This window comes from Pristiophorus japonicus, chromosome 1 (genome assembly GCF_044704955.1).
Source record: "Pristiophorus japonicus isolate sPriJap1 chromosome 1, sPriJap1.hap1, whole genome shotgun sequence".
In the NCBI taxonomy this organism is placed as follows: domain Eukaryota; kingdom Metazoa; phylum Chordata; class Chondrichthyes; family Pristiophoridae; genus Pristiophorus; species Pristiophorus japonicus.
Genome location: NC_091977.1, coordinates 415,616,652 through 415,635,687, shown reverse-complemented (window position 1 = coordinate 415,635,687; position 19,036 = coordinate 415,616,652). Strand labels below are relative to the sequence as shown.

Sequence of the window (19,036 nt, the reverse complement as noted above, 5' to 3'; positions counted from 1 at the left end):
TGAATATATTTAAGGCACAGATAGATTTTTCAGCGATAAGGGAATAAAGAGTTATGGGGAGCGGGCAGGGAAATGGAGCTGAGTCCATGATCAGATCAGCCGTGATCTTTTTAAATGGCGGAGCAGGCTCCTGCTCCGATTTCTTTTCTTATGTTCTTGTGTTCTCACCTACCAACAATCTAGCAAACAGGACTCATACCTCACATTCATAGCTTCACCCCACCTTCACACACTTACTACTGCTGCAAGCCTCACACCCATATCTCACAACTTGCACAACTATTCCACCATGACAGGCACTCACTGACATAATTCCCTCTTTTGCAGGACAAGTTGGCGCACAACCAGAGGAAGCAGGGGCTAACCGGCGGGGTCAGGTGCGTCTGCAGGACTTTACCCCGATGGAGGAGAGAGTGGTCACCATCATTGGAGCGGCCATCGCTGAGGCTGTGGCCAGCGGCGGGGTTGAAACCATCGAAGATGACGGCATTCTCATACATAATCCTCCTTCTCAAATCCCACTTTCCCCTCAGCCCACAATGTCTTTTGATTTAAAAGCTGCAGATGGTGTAAGCATGCACCTCTTACTTTACCCCTCTCACACCCAACACTACCCATGTGGCTTTCCCCTTTCAGAAACCCAAGAACTGTAAGCTGGCCAGGCAATGATGGAAAAGCAAGAGATGGAAGAGGAAGAAGGCAGTGATAATGAACACACAGCACTGTGGCTCAATTTCACACTCGCAGCCACCAGCTCATATACTGACACTCAGCGTAATTTAGAGGCTAGCTTAGATGCAGAATCTGCAGCCAGGACAGGGATCAAGGCGAGCAGGCGCAAGTGCCAGCTCGCTGGAGTGCAAAGTCGCATACAAATTCTGCTGTAGAGGGCTCAGTGCCCTTGCTGTTGCCTGTCAGCCAGCCAGCCCAGACTGTTGCCGTCCATGCCAAGGTGGTGCAGTCTGAAGCCGAGTCTTCTAGGCCTAGAGCTGCTTGAGATTGTCCTCCAAGGTCATCTGCAATCTCTTCCACTGAAAGTCAACAGCCTTCCACCAACCACGCTGCAGCCATTGGGGTAGCACTTCATAGGAGCACTAGGTCAGGCAAAGGCACATGGAAGACGGGCACGAAGGGAATGCACGTTATTTTAATTGTGGATGCAATATGGCGTGATTTTATTTATAAATCTTGTTTGAAATGTTTACTTTATGGTGGATGTTATTTTTGCATTGTGACCAAGAGGATGATGCATTGGTCAATGACAGAGGAAAGGTAAGGATTGTGGGATTGTTAGTGACTGGGGAATTGGGTTATGGTTACTGGGATCGAACTCAAATTAGTCCTTCATTTGACAGCCCTGATAGAAAGGGTCTGTCTAGGTCGCTGGCACCCTTCCTCTACCTCTTCCTCCTCCTCATGCATATGCTCCTGCTCCTCAGCTTCTCGCCTGATAGCTGGTTGCATGGGCTGTCCCCTCATGATGGTGAGATTGTGTAGCATGTAGCAGACCACCATGCATAGAATCATAGAAGTTTACAGCACAAAAGGAGGCCATTTGACCCATCGTGTCTGTGCCGGCTGAAAAAGAACTATTCAGCCTAATCCCACTTTCCAGCTCTTGGTCCGCAGCCTTGTAGGTTACGGCATTTCAAATGTATATCCAAGTATTTTGAAATGTGATGAGCGTTTCTGCTTCTACCACCATCTGGGTGAAAAATGTTCACTTAACTTGCCTCTAATCCTTCTGCCAATTATTTTAAATCTATGCCCCGTGGTTATTGACCACTCTGCTTGTGGAAATAACTGCTTCCTATCCACTCTCAATGCCCTTCATAATTTTATACACCTCAATCAAGTCTTCCCTCATCCTCCTCTGTTCCAAAGAAAACAATCCCAGCCTATCCAATCTTTCCTCATAGCTAAAATTCCCCAGTCTGGGCAACATCGTGACAAATCTCCTCTGTACCCTCTCTAGTGCAATCACATCTTTCCTGTAATGTGGTGATCAGAACTGTACGCATCAATCTAGCTGTGGCCTAACCAATGTTTTATACAATTGAAGCATCTAGAGACTCATTCAGGCGTGTACTGTAGGGCTCCTCCAGAGTAGTTCAGGCAGCAGAATCATTGATTCAGCACGCCAATGGTCTGCTCTATCACACTTCTTGTGGCATTCATCATTATCATAGGCAGTCCCTCGGAATCGAGAAAGACTTGCTTCCACTCTAAAAATGAGTCCTTAGGTGGCTGAACAGTCCAATACGAGAACCACAGTCCCCGTCACAGGTGGGACAGATAGTCGTTGAGGGAAAGGGTGGGTGGGACTGGTTTGACGTATGCTCTTTCCGCTGTCTGCGCATGATATCTGCGTGCTCTCGGCGATGAGACTCAAGGTGCTCAGCACCCTCCCGGATGCACTTCCTCCACTTAGGGTGGTCTTTGGCCAGGGACTCCCAGGTGTCGGTGGGGATGTTGCATTTTATCAGGGAGGCTTTGAGGTTGTCCTTGTAATGTTTTCTCTGCCCACCTTTGGCTCGTTTGCCGTAAAGGAGTTTCGAGTAGAGCGCTTGCTTTGGGAGCCTTGTGTCTGGCATGCGAATAATGTGGCTTGCCCAGTGGAGCTGATCAAGTGTGGTCAGTTCTTCAATGCTGGGGATGTTGGCCTGGTCGAGGATGCTATCGTTGGTGCGTCTGTCCTCCCAGGGGATTTGTAGGATCTTGCGGAGACATCGTTGGTGGTATTTCTCCAGCAACTTGAGGTGTCTACTATACATGGTCCATGTCTCTGAACCATACAGGAGGGCGGGTATTACAACAGTCCTGTAGACCATGAGCCTGGTGGTGGATTTGAGGGCCTGGTCTTCAAACACTCTTTTCCTCAGGTGGCCGAAAGCTGCGCTGGCACACTTGAGGCAGTGTTGAATCTCGTTTTAAATGTCTGCTCTTGTTGATAAGAGGCTCCTGAGGTATTGGAAATGGTCCGCGTTGTCCAGGGTCGCGCCATGCATCTTGATGACTGGGGAGGGGGAGTGGGGGGGGATAGTGCTGTGTGGCGAGGACAGGCTGGTGGAGGACCTTTGTCTTACGGATGTTTAGCGCAAGGCCCATGCTTTCGTACACCTCAGTAAATACGTTGACTATGACTTGGAGTTCAGCCTTTGTATGTGCGTAGACGCAGGCGTTGTCCGCGTACTGTAGCTCGACGACAGATGTTACTGGTCTTGGACCTGGCCTGGAGTCGACGAAGGTTGACCAGGTTCCCACTGGTTCTGTAGTTTAGTTCCACTCCAGTGGGGAGCTTGTTGACTGTGAGGTGGAGCATGGCAGCGAGGAAGATTGAGCAGAGGGTTGGGGCGATGACACAGCCTAGTTTCACCCCAGTCCGGATGTGGATTGGGTCTGTAATGGATCCGTTGGTAAGGATCATGGCCTGCATGTCGTCATGGAGCAGGCGGCTCTCATTGTACGCATACTGCGCATGTGTGCCTGGATTGCGAACCGGAGTCATGAGCCATGTCGCCAGTGAATAGGCCTTGTCATTCAACAGCTACACTTTGGTGTTCTGTGGTGGCTCAAATGCAGCTGGCACAGCGAACTGTCGCAGAATGAAGGCATCATGACTGTTGCCAGGATACCGAATATTGACCTGCATGATTCACTGCCTATGGTAGCACACCAACTGAATAATGATGGAGCGGAATCCCTTTCGGTTCCAGTCCATGGCAGAGTTGACATTTGGCGCCCGCAAAGCGATGTGCGTGCAGTCAGTGGCACCCTGCACCATAAGGAAATCTGCAATCCTTAACAAACACTCGTTTTCAGTCTGCCTGGTTGTCTCTGGCTACAGAGAATGAAATGTAGTTAGCTCTCTTTGAAAAGAGAGCGTCAGTGACCTCCCTTATGCAATAGTGAATGACAAATTGCGAGATGCTGCTAATAGCTCCAGCTCGTTGCATAAAAGTTCATTGCCATGGTCGCCTTCACAGCCACTGACAATGCGGTCCTTGCCCTGCTTTCAGATTGGCTTGTGACTGCAGCAGTTGCAATATTTCAGTTACGATCTCCATACTGAAGCGGAAGCATCTCACAGATTGTTCCTCGCTGAGCTTCAGGTAGCTTCCTGAGCACCCTGGGATTCGGCCTCCTGCTGAGAGCCTTTCTCCCCCTCCTCCTCCGTCTCACTTTCTAGCAGCTTGCCCTGCTGTGCATGTGCTCTGCTCATTCTCAGTCATGCTCTATTCCAAGAGGAAGGCCTACCAGTGCACCCATGTTTTGGAGCAACTGGTTTGTGCAGAAGCCTTGAAGTAAGAAAAGTGAATATGGTAGCATATGTTATTGGACTAGTAATCCAGAGGCCTGGATTAATGATCCAGAGACATGAGTTAAAACCCCTCCATGGCAGCTAGGGAATTTAAATTCAATTAAATAAATCTGGAATTAAAAAGCTAGTATCAGTAATGCTACCAGATTGTCATAAAAACCCATCTGGTTCATTAATGTGCTTTAGGGAAGGAAATTTGCCGTCTTTACCCGATCTGGCGTATATGCGATTCCAGATCTTCTCTTCTTAGTCAGTCCCCCAGAGTCGAGGATGACTTGCTTCCACATTAAAATGAGTTCTGTTTTGTCTTTAATACTCTTATGAATGACTCCACGAGGTCTAGTATTGTACTTGAGCTGTTGTGACCTTAGTCCCATTTATTGTAGCTCCAGAATGAGGCACAAGCATACTGGGCCCTGCACACCTATGCAGTTGACCCTCAGGTCTCCCACCTCAGTGCCCTCTGGTGGCACACCTTATGTGACTATACAGTTAGTATACATGGTTTACATACATGACATCACTTCCCCCTTTAATGCAAATTGACTTGTACATTGACGGTGACCTGGGTTTTGCTCTTCCTGTTTGACCATTGGAGGGTCGCTTCTAGCTTGGGTGGGTTGGTAGGGAGATTTGTTGCCAGTGGAGGTCCCCGTGGGTTCTGGTTGTGAGTCCATGACTACTCCATTTCCCCCCCACACAGAGATCATGCTAATGGCCCGTTGCATGCAAGTTGCATTCAAGTTCATCACATGGGTTTTACATTTACATCTTGGTACATTTGGTAGGTGGATTACAGTTACATTTCTTTTTGTGTAGTACATTTACATGATCAGTACATGTATATCAGTACAGGTACACAAGGACAGTCTAGTTCCAGCATGGCCGGTTGAGATCCGGGTCGTCTGATGACGGTGCAGCGCCCCATGCTAGTGGGTCTATGGGCGAGATGGGTCTTTTTGCTCGAATTGCCGGAGCTCAGGGCTCTTGCCGTTACTCTTAGTGTCAGGCAGGCCCAAAGACAGCTGATGTGTCTGTGACCTCCCTGTCCTTTTCGTTTGCACAGTGTCGCCGCTGCTCCCTGGGAAGCGGTCTGAGCGAGTGAGCGTTTTGTCTAAGTGATGGTGAGGCTGCCTCGTCTTGTCTAGCAGTTCGCAGGGGACTGCTGACTCGCTTTCCTTGAGGGCACCGTTGTGAGCACTCTCTAGTTTGGGATCCTGGCTGGTCCAGGTCCCGTTTGGAGGAGCCGTTGCAGGTGACCCTTCGCTCTTGGGCATTGCCGTGGTGGCGAGTGGGTTTGTGGGCTGCGCCTTTTCCACCCGGGTGGTGGGCGATGGTAGCCAACTGCGACTATAGGCGCAGTTTATTGTTTCTGGCCCGTGGCGGTTCATGCCATCGGGTGCCTGCAATGTTAAACCGATCTGAGGCAGGGTATCGCTACCGGTGTCTCTGATATCCGGGGATCGTTTACTCTGCGGCTTGTCTACTTCTGTCAGCTGTGGGGACACTTTATGATATATCGTTCTGATCCCGGGGACGCAGGCTACAGCACTGGGTAGCCCACTGGACCTGTATACGACTGTTTAGTGTTCGCCCACTACATTGGCTGATTGCAATTTGCACCCAACATCGCTCAACAACATTTTGCTCGTTACAGCTGGACTTTTACTTTGGTTACCAATTTCAAGCAGTTCATTCAACAATGGCGGGTTGCTGGCCTCCTTTAAAATGGTCTCACTACTTTTACTCCAATCGTCTTCCATGCGTGGAACCACGTGTCGTTGCTCCATTAGCGCTGCACCTCGTTGTTTGGACGTCATCTTTTTCCTGTCCGTGATGTCGACTGCCGCGATCTTCCTCCCCCGGAGTCCTGCCAATGAAACCAGGAAGGTGTGTTCGGGTCGTCTCAGCCGGATCATTGCCACGCATTCGTGATGAGCGGTCTGTGCCTCGGAGGCTGCGCGGATTTGCTCTCTGGTGCCTGGTCCAACCGAAGGTGGGGGCTTGCTCTACCTCTGAGCACGGGGGACGTCGATCACTGGAGGGATGAAATCTTCCCAGTTCCAATGAATCTTCCCCATCCATCTTCTTCCAAGTAGCATTGGTCCATCACCTGAAACAATCCACAATGGTAAATTGTGCATCGCGCCATCATGGGATACACTTACATCCGCACTACCAACAACTGATATCAGTTCCTTGGTGTAGGTGCACAGCTTTGCCTGAACCGGGTCCAGCTTGGATCATTCAGCTTGATCGTTTCATAGCCTCTCAAAGGCTTCCAGGCTCATTACTGACTGACTCACCCCCGTGTCCACTTCCATGAAGACTGAAACTCCATTTATCTCGACTTCCATTATCACTGGAGGAGAATCTGTGGTGCAGGTATATACCCCATACACTTAGTCCTGGAACTGAGCTGCCTCTCTAGCCATCTCCTCATTACCCGCACTGGATTCACAGCTATCTGCTGACTTCTCTTCCACGTGGTGAGTCACAGCTCTTTTGCACATTCGCTGGAGGTGGCCCTTTGTGCTGCAGCCTTTGCACACATAGGCCCCAAGTTTCCACACGCGCCTAGAACGGCGCAGTCCCGACCTGGACGCCCGTTTTTCGCGCCACAAAGTGCGCCTAATTCTCCAACTCCCTGCAGGTCCTCTGGCCCTCGGCGCAGCGCAGCAGGAGCTGTAGGGGGGCGGAGCCAGGTCCCTGCGCTGAAAACATTTCTGGGATCTCTGCACATGCGTGCTACAGTGGGCACGCAAGTGCAGTAGCTCCAGGCGCCCGAAACTGTGTGGGAGGGGCCAAAGCACGCAGCCCCTAGCCCTGACCAATGGCCTCACTGGGGCTGCGTGAATAAGGCTCCTCCCACGGCCAGCTCCTGCTTCCTCCCGACCCGACTCGACTCCCGCTTCCCACCTCCCCCCCCCGGGACCGGACCCGACCCGACTCCCGCTCCCGTTCCCACTCCCCCGCGACTGGACCCGACCCGACTGCCGCTCCCGCTCCCCCCCGACTGGACTCGACCCGACCCGACTGGACCCGACCCGATCCGACTGCCACTCCCGCTCCCGCTTCCCACCGACTGGACCCGACCCGACCCGACTGCCACTCCCGCTCCCGCTCCCGCTCCCCCCCGACTGGACCCGACCCGACTGCCGCTCCCGCTCCCCCCCGACTGGACTCGACCCGACCCGACTGGACCCGACCCGATCCGACTGCCGCTCCCGCTCCCGCTCCCCCCCGACTGGACCCGACCCGACTGCCGCTCCCGCTCCCCCCCGACTGGACTCGACCCGACCCGACTGGACCCGACCCGATCCGACTGCCGCTCCCGCTCCCGCTCCCCCCCGACTGGACCCGACCCGACTGCCGCTCCCGCTCCCCCCCGACTGGACTCGACCCGACCCGACTGGACCCGACCCGATCCGACTGCCGCTCCCGCTCCCGCTTCCCACCGACTGGACTCGACCCGACTGCCGCTCCCGCTTCCCCCCGACTGGAACCCGACCCGACCCGACTGCCGCCCCCGGACTGGATCCGACCTGACCTCCCCCTCCCCGACCTGACCTCCCCCTCCCCGACCTGACCTCCCCCTCCCTCCCTCCCCCCCCGCCGACCCGAACCGAACCTCCCGACCCGACCCGACCCAACGCCACCTACCTGTAAATCTGGTGCTGGGGACGGACCCTGCCCGAAGTCTCGGGCCCGGCCCGTTCAGCCTTCGGTCCCGACGGCAAACCGCTGCCACACAGGTAGGAACATGGTTTATTTAATCTTTTCTTTGCTTATAAATTTTTATTCAGGTTGGATTTATTTGTATAATATTTGTATAAGTATAACTAAGGATTTATTGTCGAATTTAATGACTTCCCTTCCCCCCCTCATTCCCTATGCCTAATTTGTAACCTGCGCCTGATTTTTTAATGTGTAGACAAGGTTTTTTCAAGCGTACAAAAATCTTCACTTACTCCATTCTAAGTTAGTTTGGAGTACGTTTTCACTGTGGAAACTTTGAAATCAGACGTCAGTGGCTGGACACGCCCCCTTTTGAAAAAAAAATTCTGTTCCAAAGTGAAACTGTTCTACCTGACTAGAACTGCAAAAACTAAATGTGGAGAATTCCGATTTCTAAGATACTCCGTTCTACACCAGTTGCTCCTAAAAATCAGGAGCAAATCATGTGGAAACTTGGGGCCAAAGTCTCTGAACCAACACTGATGAGCCCTGACAGCATGTTGCTACTCGACTTACATTTGCACCCCTCGGCGGACTCTGAGTTAAAGGACTCGGGAGCCTGTATGCTCTGCCCTGAGTGGATTCACGTTCAACAGTTCTGCCTGTGAAAGTCACCATTCTATTTACAGTAGTTGCTCGGTTTGAGTCCTGAGAGTGAATCATCGTCTGCTTGGAGCTACAGCTTGAGGTCATGAACGCCTGGCTGATGCTGATGGCCTTCTGCAGAGTGACGGTGGTTTCGGCAGACAGTAGCCTGGTAGGACCTTGTGAAGAAGGGCCTCATGATCGATGCATCCCGCAACGCATCGGCGAGGGATGCGCCGAATTCACACAGTCCTGCCAGCCTCCTGAGGTCGGCAGCGTACTTCGTGCTTTCCTGGCCCTTGTGTGTATAAAATCGATGCCTGGCCGTGAGGATGCTCTCCTTCGGTTTGAGTTGGTCCCGAATTAGCACTTTTAGTTCCTCTTATGACTTGGTCGTTGTTTTCTTTGGTGCAAGCAAGTCCTTGACGAGGCCGTAGACCGCGGGCCCACAACTGGTCAACAGGATAGTTCTGCTCTTATCTGCCAGCGAGGCCGGATCATCGCCTACCAGGTCGTTTGCTACGAAATATTGGTCGAGCCGCTCCGTAAAGGCTTCTCAATCTTCACCCTCTGAGAACTTTTCTAATGCACCAACATTAGTCATTTTTGCGTGCAAGTTCGTAACCTCGTCGCCAGTTGTTACGTCTTTAATAGAAACATAGAAAATAGGTGCAGGAGTAGGCCATTCGACTCTTCGAGCCTGCACCGCCATTCAATGAGTTCATGGCTGAACATGCAACTTCAGTACCCCATTTCTGCTTTCTCGCCATACCCCTTGATCCCCCTAGTAGTAAGGACTACATCTAACTCCACGAGGTCTAATATTGTACTTGAGTTGTTGTGACCTTAGTCCCATTTATTGTAACTCCAGAGTGAGCACAAGCATGCTGGGCAGCCTTTTATACTGGGCCCTGCACATCTATGCAGGTGACCCTCAGGTCTCCCATTTCAGTGCCCTCTGGTGGCACACCTTATGTGACTATACAGTTAATATACATGGTCTACATACATGACAAGTTCTAAGGTGACTGATGACACCGTCTCCATCACAGGTGGGGCAGATGGTGGTTGAAGGGACAGGTGAATGAGGTGATTGATTTGTCATATGCTCCTGCTTTTTGTGCTTTGCTTCGGTGTGCTCCCGGCAAAGAGACTCGAAGTGTTCAGTGCCTTCTCGGATGCTCCTCCTCCACTTAGAGTGGTCTTGGGCCAGGGATTCCCAAGAGTTGGTGGGGATGTTGCATTTTTTCAAGGAAGCTTTGAGGGTGTCCTTGAAGCATTTCCTCTGCACTTCTGGGGCTCGCCTGCCATGACGTAGTTCCATGTAGAGTGCTTGTTTTGGGAGTCTAGCATCGGGCATGCGGACAATGTGGCCTGCCCACCAGAGCTCGTCGATCGTGGTCAATGCCTCGATGCTGGGGATGTTGACCTGACAGAGAACGCTGACTTTGGTGCACCTATCCTGCCAATGAATTTGCAGGATTTTGCAGAGATGAGGAGCGGACGATGAGGAGCGGACGATGAGGAGCGGACGAGCGGTGAGGAGCAGAGTATCGGTGGGCAGCGAGGAGTGGAGGATCAGCAGGAATTGGCAGGCGCGAGGATTGGCGGGTGGTGAGGAGTGAAGGATCGGCGGGCGACGAGGATCGGTGGGCGGCGAGGAGCGCCTTCAGCGAGGTCGGGACCTAGGAAAGTTTCCAAATCTACAGCAATGTAGTTGACTCTTAATTGCCTCTCTGAAATGGCCTAGCAAGCCACTCAGTTGTGTTCAAGAATGCAGTTCACTTCCCAAGGGCCATTAGGGATGGGCAATAAATGCTGGCCTTGAAGTCAACATCAACATCCCGTGAATTAATTTAAAAAAATGTCCTTCAGCACCCCACTCCCTATAGACATTTGCAACTTAAAACAATTATGGAATGTACCAAACACTTGTAGAATGATACCAACATCCAGAAGAAATCAACCAGCAACTAACCTGTAAGTAGTGATCCCTTTAAATAGCGCTGATGGGGGATCTTTCATGCTGCTTGATGCGTGTTCAGCTGTGCGAGGTTAAGAGACGGCATCATCTGGAGCATGGAGTTCTAAAATGGCAGCGCTGGTATCAAATCAGCGTTGCATGCTGATTGACGTCATGATCTGTCTGTTCTGCATTCTTCCACCAGATGTCAGTTGCGCGCAAACTAACCCTTCACCAAGATATGGTTTGGCCTGATTCACAGCGGAAGTGTGCGTGCGCAGCTAGTGCCATTTTGGTCCCCGAATGGCACCCTTAATGGCCAAACACCAGGTACTACTGAGCCCAGTTTCGCACCCTGTGAAAGTGCAAGTGCATAGAGTGAATGGGGAAAGACTATTTCCTCTTGTTGGAGAGTCAGTGATGATAGATAAAGCCATAAAAAGGCCAACAACATTTGGGGTTTTACAAATAGGAGCCCAGAGTACAGAAATAATGAAGTAATGATAAAGTTGTACAAAATATTGGTTAAGTCACAGTATCATAGAATATCATGTGTAGTCTTGAGTACCCTGTTATAGCAAGAAGATTAAAGCCATAGAGAGTACAGCATAGATTCACCAAGGTGTTGTCAGGGATGGTAAACTAAAACTATGAGAAGGAATTTGACATACTGGGTCCATTTGTACTAGAGGAGAGAAAGCTAAGAGAAGATTTAACAGAGGTTTTAAAATTATAAAGAATTCTGACAGAGTGAATAGGGAAAGACTATTTCCTCTGGTTGGAGAGTCAGTGGTTATTAATCGAAAACTGTCACTAAGAAGAAGGAGAAATGTAAGGAGAAATGTCTTTACACTGGGTTGTTGTAGCAAGAAATGCTTTGCTACAGACCTTTGCCTGGAAAATTGGACAGAAATGTGAATCAGGGGGAGGTACTGGGCTATGGGGAGAGAAGGAGTCAGTAGGATTGGTTTTGGATTGCTCTAACAAAATGCTTGCGCAGACACAATGGGCTGAATTACCATTTTCTGTACTGTAAGCTTATAGGGGCCGACATTGCCCCTTTTTTAAAGAGCTGTGACGGATCGGTAATGACTCTCTGCCTAGTCGGTGCGGAGTAAAAACCTTTTTTGAAATTTCCCTACCTGGGTTTTCCAGCGGTAGTCGCTACCGCTACGACCATGCTCCCACTCTGTCTGGCATTGGTGGACCCTCCATCGACCGGTGGCAACCCCCTTTCCGCCCCACACAGGAAAACTGTCCTCTGAGAGCGACAGCTTTCCACTGCGGAAAGCTGCATGTGTCTGGGCGGCGCGTCTGCCCTTAAAGGGGAGGGTGGCATGTTATTTTATTTGTTGGCCGATGGCAAGGTCGGACCAACAATGATGCCTATGGGTTCGGCCGGGCCACCAACAGGCAGTCCGACACCCCCTCTTGGATGCCAGGCGGCTGGACCGGCCAAAACCCTACCTGGTGGCCCAGTGGACATAACTTAAAAGTATGCAGAGTTCACAGCGGCCTTCCCCTTTACCTGAAGGGGAGGGATGTTGTGACGGGTCAGCGAGACGCGGCACGTCCACTTCACACTGATGTCATCAGCGATGCACTACACGTCTGGGAGGGCAGCCGACCCGACTGAAAGCCACATCCGTCCCGCACTCGCCCGGAAAACCACCCCGCTTGGATTGGATTGGAGAAAAATGTCACGTATGTAGACCATGTATACTAACTGTATAGTCACATAAGGTGTGCCACCAGAGGGCACTGAGGTGGGAGACCTGAGGGTCATCTGCATAGGTGTGCTGGGCCCAGTATAAAAGGATGCCCACCATGCTTGTGCCTCACCCTGGAGTTACAATAAATGGGACTAAGGTCACAACAGCTCAAGTACAATACTAGACCTCGTGGAGTAATTCATAAGAGTATTAAAGACATAACAACTGGTGAAGAGATTACGAACTTGTACGCAAAAATGACTAACGTTGGTGCATTAGAAAGGTTCTCAGAGGATGAAGATTGGGAAGTTTTTACAGAGCGGCTCGACAAATATTTCGTAGCAAATGACCTGGTAGGCGATGATCCGGCCACACTGGCAGATAAGCGCAGAGCTATCCTGTTGACTAGTTGTGGGCCCGCGGTCTGCGGCCTCGTCAGGGACTTGCTTGCATCAGAGAAAACAATGACCAAGTCATACAAGGAGCTGAAAGTGCTAATTCGGGACCAACTCAAACTGAAGGAGAGCGTCCTCACAGCCAGGCATCGATTCTATACACACCGCCGCTCCAAGGGTCAGGAAATCGCGAAGTACTCTGCCGACCTCAGGAAGCTGGCAGGACCGAGTGAATTCGGCGCATCCCTCGCTGATGCGTTGTGGGACATCTTCGTAATTGGCATCGGTCATGAGGCCCTTCTTACAGGCTACTGTCTGCCGAAACCACCGTCACTCTGCAGAAAGCCATCAGTATCACGCAAGCGTTCATGACCTCAAGCTGCAGCTCCAAGCAGATGATGACTCACTCTCAGGACTCATACCCGGCAAGTACTGTAAATAGAATAGCGCCTTTCACAGGCAGAACTGTTGAACGTGAATCTGCCCAGGGCAGAGCGTATAGGCCCCCGAGTCCTTTAACTCAGAGTCCGCTGAGGGGTGCAAACGTAAGTCGAGTAGCACCATGCTGGCGTTGCAGAGGTAATCACAGGGCTCATCAGTGTTGGTTCAGAGACTATGTGTGCAAAGGCTGCAGCACAAAGGGCCACCTCCAGCGAATGTGCAAAAGAGCTGTGACTCACCATGTGGAAGAGGAGTTAGCAGATGGCTGTGAATCCAATGCGGATTATGAAGAGATGGCTAGAGAGGCAACTCAGTCCCAGGACAAAGTGTATGGAGTATATACCTGCACCGCAGATTGTCCTCCAGTGATAATGGAAGTCGAGATAAATGGTGTTCCAGTCTTCATGGAAGTGGACACGGGGGCGAGTCAGTCAGTAATTAGCCAGAATGCCTTTGAGAGGCTATGAAACGATCAAGCTGAACGACCTAAGCTGGACCCGCTTCAGGCAAAGCTGCGCACCTACACCAAGGAACTGATATCAGTTGTTGGTAGTGCGGATGTAAGTGTATCCCATGATGGGGCGGTGCACAATTTACCATTGTGGATTGTTTCAGGTGATGGACCAATGCTACTTGGAAAAAGATGGATTGGGATGATTCATTGGAACTGGGGAGACTTCATCCCTCCAGCGATCGACGTCCCCCATGCTCAGAGGCAGAGCAAGCCCCCACCTTCGGTTGGACCAGGCACCGGAGAGCAGATTCACGCAGCCCCCGAAGCACAGACTGCGTGGCGATGATCCGGCCGAGACGACCCGAACGCATCTTCCCGGTTTCAGTGGCAGGACTGCTGGGGAGGAAGATTGGATCCGTGGGCGCCTTCCCAGCTTCTGTGACAGAATCCCTGGGAAAGAAGATCGCAGCAATCGACATCATGGACAGGGAAAAGATGGCGTCCAAACCACGAGGTGCAGCGCTAATGGAGCAACAACACGTGGTTCTCTGCTTGGAAGATGATTGGGGTAAAAGTAGTGAGGCCATTTTAAAGGAGGCCAGCAACCCGCCATTTTTGAATGAACTGATTGAAATTGGTAACCAATGTAAAAGTCCAGCTGTAACGAGCAAAATGTTGTTGAGCAATGTCGGGTGCAAAATGCAATCAGCCAATGTAGCGGGCGAACATCTAACGGTCGCATACAGGTCCAGTGGGCTACCCAATGCTGTAGCCTGCATCACCGGGAGCAGAACAATGTATCATAAAGTGCCCCCACAGCTGACAGAAGTAGATAAGCCGCAGAGTAAACGATCCCCAGAGAGCAGAGGCACTGGTAGTGATACCCTGCCTCAGATCGGTTTAACATTGCAGGCACCAATGGCATGAACCGCCACGGGCCAGACACAGTAAACTGCGCCTATAGTCGCAGTTGACTACCGTCGCCCACCACCTGGGTGGAAAAGGCGCAGCCCACAAACCCACTTGCCACCACGGCAATGCCCAAGAGCGAAGGCTCACCTGCAACGGCTCCTCTGAATGGGACCTGGACCAACCAGGATCCAAAACTAGAGAATGCTCACAATGGTGCCCTCAAGGAAAGCGAGTCAGCAGTCCCCTACGAACTGCTAGACAAGATGAGGCAGCCTCACCGTCGCTTAGTCGAGACGCTCACTCGCTCAGACTGCTTCCCAGGAAGCAGCAGCGACACTGTGCAAATGAAAAGGACACGGAGGTCACAGACACATCAGCTGTCTTTGGGCCTGCCTGACACTAGAAGTAACAGCAAGAACCCTGAGCTCAGGCAACTCGAGCAAAATGAGCTCACCTCGCCCACAGACCCACTAGCATGGGGCGCTGCACCGCCATCAGACGACCCGGATCTCATCCAGCCGTGCTGGAACTAGACTGTCCTTGTGTACCTGTACTGATATACATGTACTGATCATGTAAATGTACCACACAAAAAGAAACGCAACTGTAATCCACCCAACAAATGTACCAAGATGTAAACATAAAACCCATGTGATGAACTTGAATGCAACTTGCATGTAATAGGCCATTAGCTTGATCTCTGTGTGGGGGGGAGAATGGAGTAGTCATGGACTCACAACCAGAAACCATGGGGACCTCCACTGGCAACAAATCTCACTACCAACCCACCCAAGCTCGAAGCGACCCTCCAATGGTCAACCAGGAAGAGCAAAGCCCAGGTCACCGTCAATGTACGAGTCAATTTGCATTATGACTTGGGGGGTAGTGATGTCAGTATATAGACCATGTATACTGACTATATAGTCACATAAGGTGTGCCACCAGAGGGCACTGCGGTGGGAGACCTGAGGGTCACCTGCATAGGTGTGCAGGGTCCAGTATAAAAGGCTGCCCACCATGCTTGTGCCTCACTCTGGAGTTACAATAAATGGAACTAAGGTCATAACAGCTCAAGTACAATACTAGACCTCGTGGAGTCATTCATAAGAGTATTAAAGACATAACAACTGGCAATGAGATTACGAACTTGCACTCAAAAATAACTAATGTTGATGCATTAGAAAAGTTCTCAGAGGGTGAAGATTGAGAAGCCTTTACGGAGCGGCTCGACCAATATTTCGTAGCAAACGACCTGGTAGGCGATGATCCGGCCACGCTGGCAGATAAGAGCAGAGCTATCCTGTTGACCAGTTGTGGGCCCGCGGTCTGCGGCCTCGTCAGGGACTTGCTTGCACCAGAGAAAACAATGACCAAGTCATACAAGGAGCTGAAAGTGCTAATTCGGGACCAACTCAAACCGAAGGAGAGCATGCTCACGGTCAGGCATTGATTTTATACACACTGCTGCCCCAAGGGCCACGATATCACGATGTACGCTGCCGACCTCAGGAGGCTGGCAGGACTGTGTGAATTTGGCGTATCCCTTGCATCCTTGCAGAGAGGATGTTTCCCCTCATGAGGGAATCTAGAACTAGGAGACATGGTTTCAGAATAAGCGGTCGCCCATTTAAGACAGAAATGAGGAGGAATTTCTTCTCTCAGAGGGTCGTGAATCTTTGGAATTCTCTATGCCAAGGAGCTGTGGAGGATGGGTCTTTGAATATATTTAAGGTGGAGATAGACAGATTTTTGAATGATAAGGGAGTCAAAGGTTGTGGGGAGTGGGCGGGGAAGTGGAGTTGAGGCCAGGATCAGATCAGCCATGATCTTATTGAATGGCGGAGCAGGCTCGAGAGGCCAAATGGCCTACTCCTGCTCCTATTTCTTATGTTCTTATGTTATTTCTTCTTTCAGAGGGTTGTACATCTGTGGAATTTGTTGCCTTAGAGAGCTGTGGTAGCTGGGTCATTGAATAATTTTAAGACAGAGATAGACAGTTTCTTAACTGATAAGGGAAGAAGGAGTTATGGGAAGCGGGCAGGGAAGTGGACCTGAGGCCGTGATCGGATCAGCCATGACCGTATTAAATGGCGGAGCAGGCTCGAGGGGCCGTATGGCCTACTCCTGCTCCTATTTCTTATGTTTCTTTTGTTCTTATGTTATGTAATAAAAAACACAGACTGACTCACATCAATAGAAAAAAATACAAATTCTGGAAATCTGAAATAAAAACAAAATTGCTGGAACTTTACAGCATTTGTAAGGAGAAAAGATGAGCAACCAAATCAGGTTAGACTCTTCATCAGAGTTCTTTTGAGAATGGCTGACTTTGAACTGCTTTTCTTCTATATACCGTAGTTTTGATTGTTACTATTTTGTACTGTACAGATAGATTCAACATCAAACTGGAAACGGCCAAAGATTCAATGAAACTTGAAGACATTAAAACAGCTCTTGTTGTCTATGGTTCAAAGGGAAAAAGTGATGAAATAGTTCTGTCTTCAGACGAGCCAGAATTTCCCCATTATTTTCCAGGAGCAGTTGATGAGTTTATTGTAAGATGTGAAATATATTTAGAGTTTATTTGATTTAAGCGTATTATGCATACGGCCATATAATATGACCTATAGAGAGCTCATTGAATATTACAATCTATATACTCACAAGTGGAATAATTATCTGATGCAATTACAGTTGAAGGATTCAGGTTCTGTTTTTTAATTACTGTGCTCAAAATTAATTACAGTAACTAAGTAACATTGTACTTTTTGGTTCTTTTAAGGTATCAGAAATGGTTTAAATAGATAATAGACATCACTGCTTAAATATAATCTAATTAAAATGACAAGTAAAATGTAGGAAGAAATACAATAATACTGAATTAATAAAGCCTGAAATTTAGAACATGAGGGAAAGAGAGACAGTTTGAAAGTAAAGTAGATATACTTGTTTGAATAAGTGCTTTTAGTTTATAGTTTTACAATAAAACACGTGTAGCTGCAGATCTGTGCATACAAGCGCATTTTATGTCAGACTTTCAATAATAACATTTTGTCCTGGCCAACATTTTAATCTTTATTTAGATTTTTATTAAAGATGTGGGAGATATCTATAAGATTCGGATCAACGGTAAAGAGCTGGGAAAAAATGCGAGTTGGCATTTAGTGTCAATTCTTTTGGAAAATTTGCAAACAAACCAGGTTTTCACTTTTAACTGCAACACCTGGCTGTCTGCTACCAAAGAAGACAAGGAGCTGGTGAAAGAATTTTCTGCAACAAAAGAAGGACTAAACATGTTACCTGGTAGGAATAATAATCACTACAGAAATTAGCTTTAAAAACTACTGTAAATTATTAACAAATATAAATGAAATTTGTATTCTATTTAATTTATTTGCATTATTTTAAAATGTTTGTTAGACCACAGCTATTTGAAGTATAAAATTGACATACAAATTTTACAGTTCTATGCCAAATATCTGTTCTCAGATTATTTTTACCAAGAATGTACTAAAAAGAAATAAGCAGGATCTTCACTATATTTCTATTTTAAAGTACTGTTTTCTTTATCTCATTTAAACCATCAATGTCTCACACCATTCCCTTGAAGAAATAGCAAACAAGTGATCTATTCCTCGGCCTCTGGAGATGCCAATGCTGCTATTAATCCACCTTTAATTGTTTGAGAGTAGCCCAGGCTGATGTGCCTTATGATTTTAGCATCTCCTGCCCATCTTTTAGAGAAACTCCTAGGGGGCGAAATTGGGGTACTTTGCTCCTCCCATTAGCACCCCCGTTTCAGACAGGAGTCAGCTGGAGGAGCGCTATTTAAAGGCACCAGCTTCGGGTAAATTTTTAGTTGGCCATATAGGCAGACAGGCATTTTGACAGATTTCAATGATTTCCAGTTGAAAGAGTCTTCTGGCTGTTAAAGATTTATGACTTTCATTGAGGGCAGATTTAAAAGTACAACATTTATATCATTTTATGGGGGCTCTGTTGGCATCCAACCTTGTGCTCCGACATCACAGTCGGAGGCAACTTAGGCAGATAGAAAGACAGCAAAATGTGGCCAAAGGGAAGAGGACCAACAAGGCTGTCAACAGGAGACCTTACCTTCCCAGGGTATTCCGCCAGCAGTTCTCCTACATCCATTTCACTGAAGAACAGTGTGTTCGAAGGCTGTGCTTCAGCAAAGACATGGTCACAGAGTTCTGCCACATCCTGCAACCAGACCTCGAGCCCAGACCAGAGTGAGGATGGCTCGCTCAGTGGTAGTCAAGGTCACCATTGCGCTCAATTTCCAAGCCAGTGCATCCTTCCAGTCTACAGTAGGAGACATCACCAACATCTCCCAATTTACCATCTATTGCTGGATCCGCGAGGTCACAGATGCTCTGTACAGAAGGAGAAAGGAATACATCTCCTTCCCCATGACCAGAGAGAAGAAGCTGGAGTGTGTATGTAGCTTTGCCAGGATAGTGGGCTTCCCCATGGTGCAGGGCACCATTGATT

At 49.3% G+C, this 19,036-nt stretch overlaps 1 protein-coding gene across 1 annotated transcript in view; it reads left to right on the top strand.

Moving 5' to 3' along the window:
* The window catches only part of LOC139267383 (lipoxygenase homology domain-containing protein 1-like), a 496,361-nt gene extending 477,583 nt beyond the window's left edge, over positions 1-18,778 (top strand). Inside the window, exons 37-39 of the mRNA XM_070885678.1 lie at positions 16,910-17,076; positions 17,722-17,824; positions 18,480-18,778. Coding sequence (XP_070741779.1) covers positions 16,910-17,076; positions 17,722-17,824; positions 18,480-18,778 — 569 coding nt within the window. The remainder of the gene's footprint in view (positions 1-16,909; positions 17,077-17,721; positions 17,825-18,479) is intronic.
* The last annotated feature ends 258 nt before the right edge of the window (positions 18,779-19,036 follow it).